Raw genomic sequence first — 12,105 nt, 5'->3', positions numbered from 1 at the left:
AGACTTTATAATTAGTTCTATTTAAAACAACATGCCAACCTTGTACACCTTATATCCTGAGGCTCAATTTTCAAGCCACTATGACTTCCATGGTTAAAGATAATATCAGGCATGCTTTAATGAGTTCAAATTCTTATCTCATGTAACTGACTCAGTATGAGGGTTATAGTAATTATCTGCTTTGTCTCCTGCCCCTGTGACCTGATAAGCTTTGTTTCTATTTTGGACTTTCTTAATCCTCAACTATTGGCTCAGCTCAGCCTAAGACTCAGTCTTGTCCCATCCCTAGTGGAACCCAATTCAATAGTTCTACGTCCTGGATTTGTCAGTGCTTCTATTCCTATTCGTGTGTTTTATCCTGAGTCTTATAACTGTTTGTTTATCTTATTCCTTTGGTACCCTACTCCTGTTCCTTAAATGGGTTCCATTGGTTTCCTGCCTGATCTCCAACTTCTAAGGACTGTTGCTCTTCCTTGGCCTCTTGTTTTCTGTGTCATGCATTCTTACACTTGAATTGTTGATCCCTCTTGTTGCCAAATGCCTATCAGGTCTTCTGCCTGTTGTTGGCACCTTCTCCTTTTCGTTCCACCCTTAACTGTCCATTGGATTTAGCCACACGGAGCTCTTTGCTGATGACTCCCCAAAAAGGGATTTGGTGGATTGATGGGCACTGAAACTAGAATGCAGGGAGCTGGTATAGACTTTCTAAGGGACTTGGCTTTAAAGGAGTGCAAAGAAATAGCATAGTAGCTTATTTATTCTTTTTAAAAATTTTTTTAGCTGCACCACTCAGTTTGTGGGATTTATCCCTGACCAGGGATTGAACCTGGGCCCTCGGCAGTGAGAGCACAGAGTCTTAACCACTGGACCACCGGGGAATTCCCATGTAGTAGCAGCTTATTTAGATGGGAGAGATTTGAGTACATTTAAAGGTCAAAAGGATGGTCCAGCAGTGAATATCTTCATGGTAAACAATTACCAACAGTTATGTATTAGGTTACTTTTCAATCCCACTCAACTCAAAGGCTGTATCATTACCCTATTGATCTGAATTTCTAAGTCTTTTGCCTCTGCATCCTGAGGAACCACATCTTTGCAAGGTATAAAATCTAAAAGCTGCAACATGATGGAAGACCAGAGAACAGATAGGACAAAAAAGTCTGCATGAGGCAAATCAGGTGGGTAGGAATGAGATTTTCGTATGTGTCCTGGTCAAATTCCAGAAGGAGCAAAGGGAGGGCTAGTTTCTGAACCCAATTTAAGCAACTTCAGCCAACTCATTTCCACACAGAATTTGCCTACAGTGCTTTTTGAATCTCTTCATGGGATTAAGGAGCATCTCAAATATAAAGGAAACTAAACTTATACTAATGTAAGTAAGCAGTGATCTATTATACCTGCAAATATTGTCAAAGACAGAAAATGGATTGTGGGATTGAAGTCTAGAACACAGGAGTTATATTTATCTAGTGCCATGCTGTACAATACAGCAGTCACTTGCCACATGTAGCAATTTAAAATTAATGCAAATTAAGTAAAATTAAAAATTCAGTTCCTCAGGTGCACCAGCCACATTTCAAATGCTCAGTAGCCACATGTGGGAAATGGCTGGCTACTGTATTGAAGAGCAAACCTATAGAACAGTTATATTATCGCATAAAGGTCTATGGGACAGTGCTGATCTAGCAATATCCTGGGTAAAGGGTGTCCTGCTAATACAAAAGGGTGGGCATAGGATTATCACAACTTAAGTATAATATTCCTTAGGCCATCCAGTTTCCATTTCTCTGATTCTCTACTCACCAATTCTGAACCCCAAATTTCCAAACTTTTGGAGGACATCTATTTGAGAGAAGGTGAGTTTGGTTACCTATGAGCGAATCCAAACATTGGGAAGGTCTTGCTTAAGTGGGTGACTGAAAGTGACAAAATATGGAGCTGGAAGAAACATGAGAGATTACTACACTCCATTCTCTGACCTCCTTCCTCCTCACCCTGCTCACCTAGGCCAGGTTAGATGTCCCTCCTCTGTACACACATGTCCCTCCTCTGTACATACCTGTGCATACCTCTATCATAACCCTACTTTATTATCTGTTTTTAGAGTGATCTATGCCACTAGTTGTAAACTAGCCAAGGGCAGGGATATCTCTTTATTCATCTCAGTGACTAACAATGCCTGGTACATAGGAGGTTCTCAAACTTAAGTTTCTCATACAGAGAAATTGTATGGTACAAGTTAGACTTTTACGGCCTGGTTAGCAGTTCCCCGATACAGGTATGAATGGAAAATAAAAGACCACATAGTGACCTATAGCAATCTCATCAAGATAACCTTTGAGGTTGCGGGCAGGGGGACTGGAAGAGGCAGATTAGAACAATTCCTTATTCACCATCTTTGTCCAACCCAGGTCTTTCCAACTGGGAAACCCAGCATTTATGAAACATCTAATACATGCTAATGCTTCACAAAAATGAAATTCTCCTATAAATGCTATGAACTATTATTTTCCCACTTCACAGATTAGGAATGAACATCAAAAAGGATAAGCAACTTGAACAAACACAAGGCAACTAAAAATAGCCAAGCTAGTTTTAAAGTCCAGAACTATCTGACACTTCTGTATCAGATATAAATGGGAAAATAGTCACTGAACCCTGTAGAAGAGAACTAGCATTAAAAAAAAAAAAAAAAAAAGGTTCATTTAAGAGACATGACTTTGTCATGAAATCACTGAATCTTTTATTTTTCCTATTTGACTTCTTAAAAAGGGTGGCATAGTTAAGAATCTTCTTTGATATGGCTTGATAATTGTATTGTCTTCTCTATTCTGAGACTTTTCCATAAGAATATTCACTTTAATCCGACTGCTACTGCATGGCTGGAAAAGTGGATATGCAATAACACTTTCATACTCTTTTATCTCTTTCTTTACACTCTCATGCTTCTCACGTACAGGAGGCAGGCTCTGGTCTTTTCTCAAGATTCCTTCCTTGAGTTTTTGCTGTACAAGTTCTCTCCCTCGAATCATGCGTTCCTGGTGAGCTTTAATTTGCATCTGTTCCCTCTCATTTACCTGCTTTCTTCTCTGTGCGTTCTGGATGCCATGTACTTCTGGCACAATTTTGGGCAATTTTATTTCAGTAGGGCGTGGTGGTAATTGTCTAAATGTTTTATTCTTAAACTCTCCGACCTGTCCTGCTCGATATATGTGCATTTCTACATGTTTCACTTCTCTCTCAGGTACCAAATAATATCGTTTTTGTCCTTCTATGCTTTGGGTTGTTTTCCCCTCCAATCTCTTCTTGATTTCATTGCCTGTCTCTTGTTCTTTCATCATTTCCATTATCCTTTTATTATAATAAGACTCTGCTTTGGCAAGCCAGTAGTCAAGAGAAAGACCTTGCTCCCTACAGAGTGTTTCATACTCCTCTTGATATTTTTGAATTATCAGTTGTCTTGCTGCTGTTGTATGCACGCCACCTAGATTCTGTCAAAGTGAGGTACAGAATTTTAAAATATGACCATCTTTTTACTTTGAACATATTTAAACAGGAGCTTACGCTCACTATTGACACCAAGAAAGGACCATGGTCTTTCATTAATTTCGGAGTAATAGTGATTTTACTTCTATCATTCCTAGGTGAGCCTGTGAGCTCTGAAAGTTGGAGTTCTCACCGCCAAAATCAGTAACTAGTTTTTTAAAAACATAGGGTTGGGAGTTTTAAAAATAATACTTTGTTTTGCAAGTAAAGATTTAACTGGAAAACATTTGCCACTGTGGACACACTACTGGAAAGTGTCACTTGGACGGAAGGGTTTTAAACCTAACTTTCCTTCTCCTAGTCATTTCAAACTGTATGATGTTAAGATAATTTATTTACCAAGATTTTTTTCTCCAGTGGGGACTGTTGACCTGCAGCAATCCTAGGGTCTTTAGATACTTTAGGCCAGGCCAATCTGTAAGACAAAAAAGCAAAGGTAGATTAGAATGTGAGAGATGTCAGAACAAATCTGCTCTCATACTGACTGAACCAAAAAACCCAATTGTTTTGGTCATGGCCAAGGGTATTTCCCTCAGAAAGAAAAAACCTGGTAATAGGTAGGACTACAGCAGGGCCATTTCCCAATGGGAAACCACTACATTCCTATGGTAACGAATAATGAATGCTCTTTTAATAAGAACATATAAATAAGAGTACATACAGTCATCCCTCGGTATCCATGGACACCCCCACCAAGGTCCCTTGGTTCCAGGACTCACCACCCCCACCCCAGATACCAAAATCCATGCCCTAGTCCCTTATATAAAATGGCACAGTATTTGCATACAACCTGAGCACATTCTCCTGTACACCTTAAATTATCTCTCGATTACTTGTAATACCTACTACAATGTAAATATTATGTAAATAGTTGTAAATACAATGTAAATAGTCATAAGTACAATGTAAACACTATGTAAATAGTTGCCAGTAAGTGGCAAATTCAAGTTTTGCTTTTGGGAACTTTCGGGAGTTGTTTTTTTTTCAAATATTTTCCACCCACAGTTAGTTGAATCTGTGGATGGGGAACCCTCAGATATAAAGGACCAACCATAATCCTTTCATATAAACTTAAAGCATACTTCTCCTGTGGACTCAACATGAACCATTCTGAATCCTGTACCAGGGATTGGGCAAGGGAAGAGACAGGCTCCTTGGTGAAGCTTTGCCCAAGCACATCTATGACAGATTGCTCAGTCCCGCTGCCTCCTTTGTCTTCTGAGATAATTCTAGACTTCAGTGTTATCAGTTCATTCTCTTTGTGCAGTTTCTTGATCTGGGCCCTCTCTGCCTCTATCACCACATACAGCATCTCTGCCCTATAATCTTTCGTTCTGAAATTCTGTTCTTATTTGATCGCCCACCCCTCTGCTTGCCTGCCTTATTCTGCCAATCATCCTTCACCCTAAGTCCATTATGAGACCATTCCCTGTTGATCCGCTTGGAATGAGACTCTGTGGTTACTCTGGGTTTATTTATAGGACAGGCTGATGGCAACACAAGTGAAGACTACCAACTTTTTGTGTGTCATCCCTGGTCTAATCTGAGCTCACTGTGAGGTCGTATTTAAGCCACTGAGGATGCCTGGCATCTCATCTCTATGCCTTTATTTATACCATTTATGGTTTAGAGCATGGGCTTTGAAGCCTTACAGGGCTATGCTTGAATCCTAATTCCACCACTTCCCAGTGTGTGACTCAGGGCAAGTAACTTAATCTCTCTCTAAATCAGTTTCCTCATCTACAAAATGGAGATATAAGACCAAAATTTGCCTCTTGGAGTTATAAAGAACAAATGAGAATTAGATTAAAGAGCCTGGCAAAATGCTTGATATACGGTAAGTTCTCAATAAACGGCAGTTGGGGCTTCCCTGGTGGCACAGTGGTTAAGAATCCGCCTGCCAATGCAGGCGACACGGGTTTGAGCCCTGGTCCGGGAAGATCCCACATGCCACAGAGCAACTAAGCCCGTGCACCACAACTACTGAGCCTGCGCTCTAGAGCCCATGAGCCACAAATACTGAGCCCACTGCCACAACTACTGAAGCCCATGTGCCTAGAGCCTGTGCTCCGCAACGAGAGGCCACCACAATGAGAAGCCCGCGCACTGCAACAAAGAGTAGCCCCCGCTCACCACAACTACAGAAAGCCCACGTGCAGCAACAAAGACCTAATGCAGCCAAAAAAATAAAATAAAATAAAAATTAAAAAAATTAAAAAATAAATGGTATCCATCCTCCACAGGTCAAGCCCTGACTATAAAGTCTTTCCAGTCTACTCTATGTAACAGTGATTTTTGCCACGCTATGAATATGAACACACATTTTTTATTTCTACAACTCATTTGAAAATCATGGTTTCCACTGTGCTATCTGTATCCATATATCAATCACTTTTAACATTTTGATAATGAAATTCAGACTCATAAAGAGTTGGAACTATAATTTTTCAATCTACAAATACAATGATCTATCTATCATATCAGAAAGGATCTGATAACAAATACTGGATCTCACTGACCTTTTGGGCATATTCTTATTTGCCTGACTACATATACCTATTTTGAGATTTTAAAAATATGACCACCTTACTTTTATTTCTCTGTACATAGTATCTAGCACAGTACTTAACATTAGAGTCTGTAATCCCAAATTCTCAAAATTAATGATTTGTTGATTGGTGATTATCCTCATCACATAATATCTGAGTATCTTTCTCTCTTACATTCCCCATAACACTGTATCTTTTTATTAAAACATTTACCAGTCCTCTTTGTAGTATACAGGCCTATTTGTTTTATATGCCTATCCTGGGCTCTCACATTTTGTCCTATAAGTGTACTTTCATTGCATTCTAATTACCCATTTGTACTCCTTAAGGTCAGAGACCATAGTTTTCAGCTTTGCAGCCCCAACTTCAGCTCGAAGACTGACATAAGTGCTTAATAAATACGAACTGAACAGATTGTGAGCTTTTGTTGGGAAAGGGCCATGCCTTATAATGCTTAGTTCCTTTACTGCATTAGGACAGTATTCAACTCATGGTGGATCTTCACTGAATTTTGTCAAACTTTAAAAGGAAATTTGGGGAGAAAAGACGGCTAATTTCAATTTCCACTTTCAAAGGCGAAAGACACACAGAGAAGAGAGAATAAAAACTTGCCTACCATCACGGGCTCAGCAACAGACCTCTCCTTGTAGGACAAATTATTATGAGGCTTGTCACTCTCCAGTAGCTTGCTCAGAGTTTTAATCCCCTCACTACGGTGAGTGTTTCCATTATTGCAGAGAGAAGTAGATCAAAGCCTCTCTCTAGGAGAGATCACAGCTTGTCTCTTTCAAAGGAGAAAATAGTGATGGCTCCACAACTTTTATATGTAAGGAGCTTAGCACAACTATCAGGTTGAGCGGGGCTGGAGGGATGGGAAGCGAACTAGGAAACTCATCTAGAAGCTGTCCCTTCAGGACAACAAGATTCTATACTTCAGGGACTTCCCTGGTGGCGCACTGGTTAAGAATCCACCTGACAATGCAGGGGACACGGATTGGATCCCTGGTCTGGGAAGATCCCACATGCCGCAGAGCAGCTACGCCCGAGCGCCACAACTACTGAAGCCGGCGCGCCTAGAGCCCGTGCTCTGCAACAAGAGAAGGCACCACAACGAAGAGTAGCCCCTGCTTGCTGCAACTAGAGAAAGCCCGCACACAGCAACGAAGACCCAACTCAGCCATAAATAAATAAATAAATTTATTTTTTAAAAAAGACTCTATACTTTATTTTTTATTTATTTATTTTTGGCTGCATTGGGTCTTCATTGCTGCACGCGAGCTTTCTCTAGTTGCGGCGAGCGGGGGGCTACTCTTTGTTGTGGTGCGTGGGCTTCTCATTGCGGTGGCTTCTCTTGTTGCGGAGCACGGGCTCTAGGCATGCAGAGTTCAGTAGTTGCGGCACGCGGGCTCAGTAGTTGTGGTTCGCAGGCTCCAGAGCGCAGGCTCAGCAGTTGTGGCACACGGGCTTAGTCGCTCCACGGCATGTGGGAATCTTCCCCCACAAGGGCTTGAACCCGTGTCCCCTGCATTGGCAGGCGGATTCTTAACCACTGTGCCATCAGGGAAGCGCAGATTCTATACTTTAGATGGTAGGTTACAGATGAATTAAAATAGCAATATTTAAAAAATACTTGTCCTCATGTTTTATAAAAGATCAGGGAAATGTCAGCTGTCCACCTAAGGGATGAGGATGATGAAGTAGAGTTGGTCCATGGGAGGCAGGGGACAAGGTGGAAGGGGGTCCGCAACTGAAAGCCAAGCTCGACCAAGTCTTACTGAAATTCTACCCAAGGTTGCTCCCTTGACTAATGCTAACCTCCCTCATTTGGCAGGCATCTAAAGAGGAAGGAGTCCCAACCTCTTCTGCTCCGCCACCTCCAAAGTCCTGAGCCCCTTCCCAAGTGTCCTACTTCATCCCTGTTTCCTATCGTGCCTAAGGACTAGATGTTCCTCCTCCGCCTTCACCCTCTCCACTTCCTGCCCCGTAAGAAGTCGACTCACCCCTTCCAACGGCCCAGAACAGCCCCCAAAGCACGCGAGCCAGGAGGGGCTCTGCAGAGAGCCCTTGCTTAGACCGCGAGGTCCAAGGAGCGCTAGAACTGTAACTCCCAGAATGTTTCGCTTTGTTTTTTTTTTTTTTAATTTTATTTATTTATTTTATTTATGGCTGTGTTGGGTCTTCGTTTCTGTGCAAGGGCTTTCTCTAGTTGTGGCAAGCGGGGGCCACTCTTCATCGCGGTGCGCGGGCCTCTCACTATCGCGGCCTCTCTCGTTGCGGAGCACAGGCTCCAGACGCGCAGGCTCAGTAATTGTGGCTCACGGGCCCAGTTGCTCCGCGGCATGTGGGATCTTCCCAGACCAGGGCTCGAACCCGTGTCCCCTGCATTGGCAGGCAGATTCTCAACCACAGCGCCACCAGGGAAGCCCCATTTCGCTTTGTTTTTAACCACTGCCCGGCAGCTAAAGAAAAATATCAACTCAGGAACGGAGGAAGTAGTAGTTCTCTAGTCCAAAGAAATTAGTATTCAGTAAGGTTAGTACGATTTTTCAGGAGAAACGCTCCCCGCGACTGCGTCCCTTTAAAATTCGAGACCAATAAAATAAACACCCCAGTACTGGGTCCTGAGGGGAAAAATAACCGGAGGCGCATCTTCAATCACCTGTTTCCTTAGCTGACATCACAGAACCAGGCTGAAAGTGACGCTAAAACTTTCCTTCAGAGACGTTCCTCCCCCTCTCCAGGCTCTCGGGACCACGTTTGCGATTAATTATGACGTCACAGCCAATCGTGAGGCGGGACGCATCGACGCTCTAGCCCGCCGTGCTCTCACTGCTCCGCTGCCGCGTAGAGCAGGCCCTCTAGCCCGCGGAGCTGGCTGGTCCCTCACGCCAGCCCCAGATAAGCCCCTAAGTCGAAGTACCGGACCCGGGCTTGGAATTCCGGATATTTGGGCTCCTTGGTCGCAGAGGCCCAAGGTGTGCGTGGGAGAAGGGCTCGGGTTCTGTATGCTTAGGTCCAGGGACAGAGTATGAAGGACGCTTCAGTCGGGAGGGAGTTACTCTCTTTCTTTTATTAATACTCTCGTCCCCTTCCCAGCCCTCGACCACCTGTCCATCATGGACCTCGCCAGCACCTGCTCCAGCTTTCAGTCTGACCTGGATTTCTGTCCGGATTGCGGCTCGGTCCTGCCTCTTCCCGGAGCTCAGGATACGGTCGCGTGTACTCGCTGTGGCTTCTCCATCAACGTGCGAGGTGAGGGGCTCGTACGCAGCGGCCCCGGCAGAGGGCCCAGCGTGGAAGGGTCAGAGGCTTTAGGACCTCAAGATCGGTTGGATTGAAGAGGGGGACCCTGAAGCAGGGTATCAGGCACTTTTGGTCTTGGGTGGAAACCTGAAGGGAAGAATATAAGGCCTCCTGTCCTAACCGAGAGGGAGTTGTGGGTGTCAGCCCTCTCCACAACCAACTCTTACTGCCTGCGCAGACTTTGAGGCGAAGGTTGTGAAGACCTCAGTTGTGTTCCACAAACTGGGAACAGCCATGCCCATGTCGATGGAGGAAGGACCTGAGTTCCAGGGACCCGTGGTAAGTGAGTGACATGGAGGACTGGCCCCGTTAGGAGGGTGGGAAAGAAATGGAGGGGGGATTGCACAGATCTGGAGTGTTTTGTACCCAATTCTAAGAGGGAAGAGGGGTCTTTAAAACAGCAGTGTCTGAGGAGTGTGATAGCCTCATGTCTGTGATCAGTAGGGGGAATTATTAACCCACCAGTTGCTTCCCAGGTTGACAGGCGCTGCTCTCGATGTGGGCACGAGGGAATGGCATACCACACCAGACAGATGCGCTCCGCTGATGAAGGGCAGACCGTTTTCTACACCTGTACCAACTGCAAGTGCGTATCCTTTCCCTCCCCTCTGCCCTTTCTCAGTCTGTTTGCTACCTAAACAAATCCAGCGATTTACTTTTTGTACTGAATAAACAGTTGTTTCCTTTGGTTCCATCCCTCATTTCTGTACAGTTCAAGTAATAGGGAGATTTGTGGTCTTTTTTTTTTAATTACACTTTTCTTATCCTTTTTATACCCAGTGAATTAAAGCTTTTAAGATATTTAAAAGGAAAGAAAAAAATACAGAAGGCAAGTATTGCTTGGTGATCAGTGTGTTATGTTGGAATCTTCCACTGCACTCAAGGTAGTTTTACTTTGGTGAGAATTACTGTTGAGTGATTTAAAGAACACGGAATAGTTTTAAGAACTCCTCTTTCTCTTTGGTGTTCTGCAGTTTCACTACCATATATCAAGATGTGGCTTTCTTTTATTTATGTGTTTGGGATTTGTTGGGCTTTCTGAAAGTAAGAATTGATTTTTTTTTCCAGCAACCTTGGAAAATTATCAGCCGTATCTCATTGAGTATTGCCATTCCCCTATGTTCTCAATTCTCACATTCTGGAGCTCTAATTAATTAGTTGTTTATTAGACCTTATCTTCTATCCTCCATTTCTCTCACCCTGTCTTTTATATTTTCCATCTCTTTTTATTCTGCCTCTGGGTAAATTCTTCTGGTCTTTCTTCTGGTTCACTAATTCTGTCTTCAGTTTATTTCAATTATTGTTACTTAAAAAAATTTTTTTTGAGTTCTACTTGATTATCTTTCAAATCCCCTCCTCTTTTTTAATAATTCACACTTCTTTAATCATATTTTAAATTGTTCCTTTTATTCTTAAAATATATATTACATTTAGAGGGGCCACCATACTAAACATGATATTTATATTCTATCTGATAATTCTCATACCCACAGTTTTTTTGGGTCTGATGCTGCCATCTTTTATTTCTACTAACTCTCTCATGGTGCTTTTTTTGTTTTGTGATTTTTGATGATAAGCTCAGATTTTTTAGAATTTGGACTACGGAATTCTTTGAGGCCTGGGGTGAAAGCTGTACTCTTAGCATTTGTGTTTCCTGTTCAGGTGCCTTGAGGTGCTACCAAGCTAGAATCACTTTAAATAAATTCTCAGCTTCATGTTTTTTGGAGCACATAGGTAGTATGAATTTGGACTGCAAATCCAATGTAAAGGCCAGCTTTTGGTTAGAAATTCTCAGGGGAGATTTTTTTTTTTCTCCCTCTACCTAGTGAGACAGTCAAATTCCTCTTCTGAAGAGTTGGATTTTTTTTTTTTCTTGTTCACTTTTATACAAAGGGGTAGCCCTTTTGGGGTCTCAAACTTATTCAGAGTATCTCCTATCAGACATTGTAGGTTTGTCTCTAGTTCACCCATGTGGCTATCAAAACAGCAAGAGAACCATGGTAGCAGGGGCTTCAGTTTTAACTTACCTGTCTAGATTCTTGGTTTTATATCATTTGAGCCAGTGTGAAGGTTGCCTTTACTTTCTTGCCTTCTCACCAATGGATTAAAAATATTTATAGTTAGATGTGCCTTTTGCAAATATTTTTTTCCCAGTCTGACCTATTTGTTTTTTTAACTTTTTATTTTTTTAATGACTAGAAGTTTTTAATTTTTACGAGGTCTACTTTATCCTTTTTTCTTTTATGGCTAGTGCTTTTTGTTTTCCTAAGAAATCTTGGCATACTTCATAATTTGCAAGATATATTTTTAATCCCAGCATTTTTAGTTGTCTTGAATTTATGGAGGGTTGTTTAGGGGAGCTAGTCCTCCACGGTCATAAATGAAAGTCTTTCTTGATAATTTAATTGATTGTCTTATCTTACACTGCTAGAACCTCTTCCTTTGGTCAATATAACAAGTCCTTTCTTTCTCTATAGGTTCCAGGAGAAGGAAGACTCTTGATTTTTTTTCTGAGCGACTCAACAATCTCTCCTTCTCTTCCTTGGAAGGTGAAAGATATTGGGTTCTTAGATCCTTTGTCCGTCTCCTGATTGCAGTGTTTTGCTCCCAGAGGAAAAGCAGATCATCATGTGGGGATTACCATTGTCCCCAGAGTACTCCTACTCTAGTTGAGTTTCCTTTATTAAAGTTATAGTTTTCTATAAGA

At 42.3% G+C, this 12,105-nt stretch overlaps 2 protein-coding genes across 6 annotated transcripts in view; one reads left to right on the top strand and one right to left on the bottom strand.

The window, feature by feature from the left end:
• The window catches only part of ZFP57 (ZFP57 zinc finger protein), a 20,001-nt gene extending 11,062 nt beyond the window's left edge, over positions 1–8,939 (bottom strand). The window contains exons 1-4 of one of the 5 annotated variants that reach the window (XM_057555359.1): positions 8,755–8,867; positions 8,096–8,598; positions 3,886–3,961; positions 3,078–3,491 (exon numbers count right to left, since the gene is read on the bottom strand). The gene's annotated coding sequence lies outside the window, so the exon portion shown is untranslated. Of the gene's footprint in view, positions 1–2,769; positions 3,492–3,885; positions 3,962–8,095 lie in introns of those variants that run through there. The other 4 variants (XR_009009577.1, XM_057555360.1, XM_057555358.1 and 1 more) reach the window with 4 other exon arrangements.
• Positions 8,909–12,105, top strand: POLR1H (RNA polymerase I subunit H). The gene is made up of 5 exons (XM_007179091.3): positions 8,909–9,070; positions 9,192–9,347; positions 9,577–9,677; positions 9,875–9,984; positions 11,876–12,105. Exons 2-5 carry the CDS (start codon positions 9,212–9,214, stop codon positions 11,898–11,900), a joined length of 372 nt encoding a protein of 123 aa, XP_007179153.1. The 5' UTR covers positions 8,909–9,070; positions 9,192–9,211; the 3' UTR covers positions 11,901–12,105.

The sequence above is a fragment of the Balaenoptera acutorostrata genome, chromosome 10 (assembly GCF_949987535.1).
Source record: "Balaenoptera acutorostrata chromosome 10, mBalAcu1.1, whole genome shotgun sequence".
Classification (NCBI taxonomy): Eukaryota; Metazoa; Chordata; class Mammalia; order Artiodactyla; family Balaenopteridae; genus Balaenoptera; species Balaenoptera acutorostrata.
Note: the sequence above shows the minus strand (reverse complement) of the source record. Positions and strands in the feature narration are given on the sequence as shown.

Coding starts and splice junctions, on each gene's coding strand:
- POLR1H (XM_007179091.3), top strand. CDS start 9,212: ATGGACCTCGCCAGCACCTGCTCCAGCTTTCAGTCTGACCTGGATTTC. Junction 9,348..9,576: donor CTTCTCCATCAACGTGCGAG/GTGAGGGGCTCG, acceptor CTGCCTGCGCAG/ACTTTGAGGCGAAGGTTGTG. Junction 9,985..11,875: donor TACACCTGTACCAACTGCAA/GTGCGTATCCTT, acceptor CTTTCTCTATAG/GTTCCAGGAGAAGGAAGACT.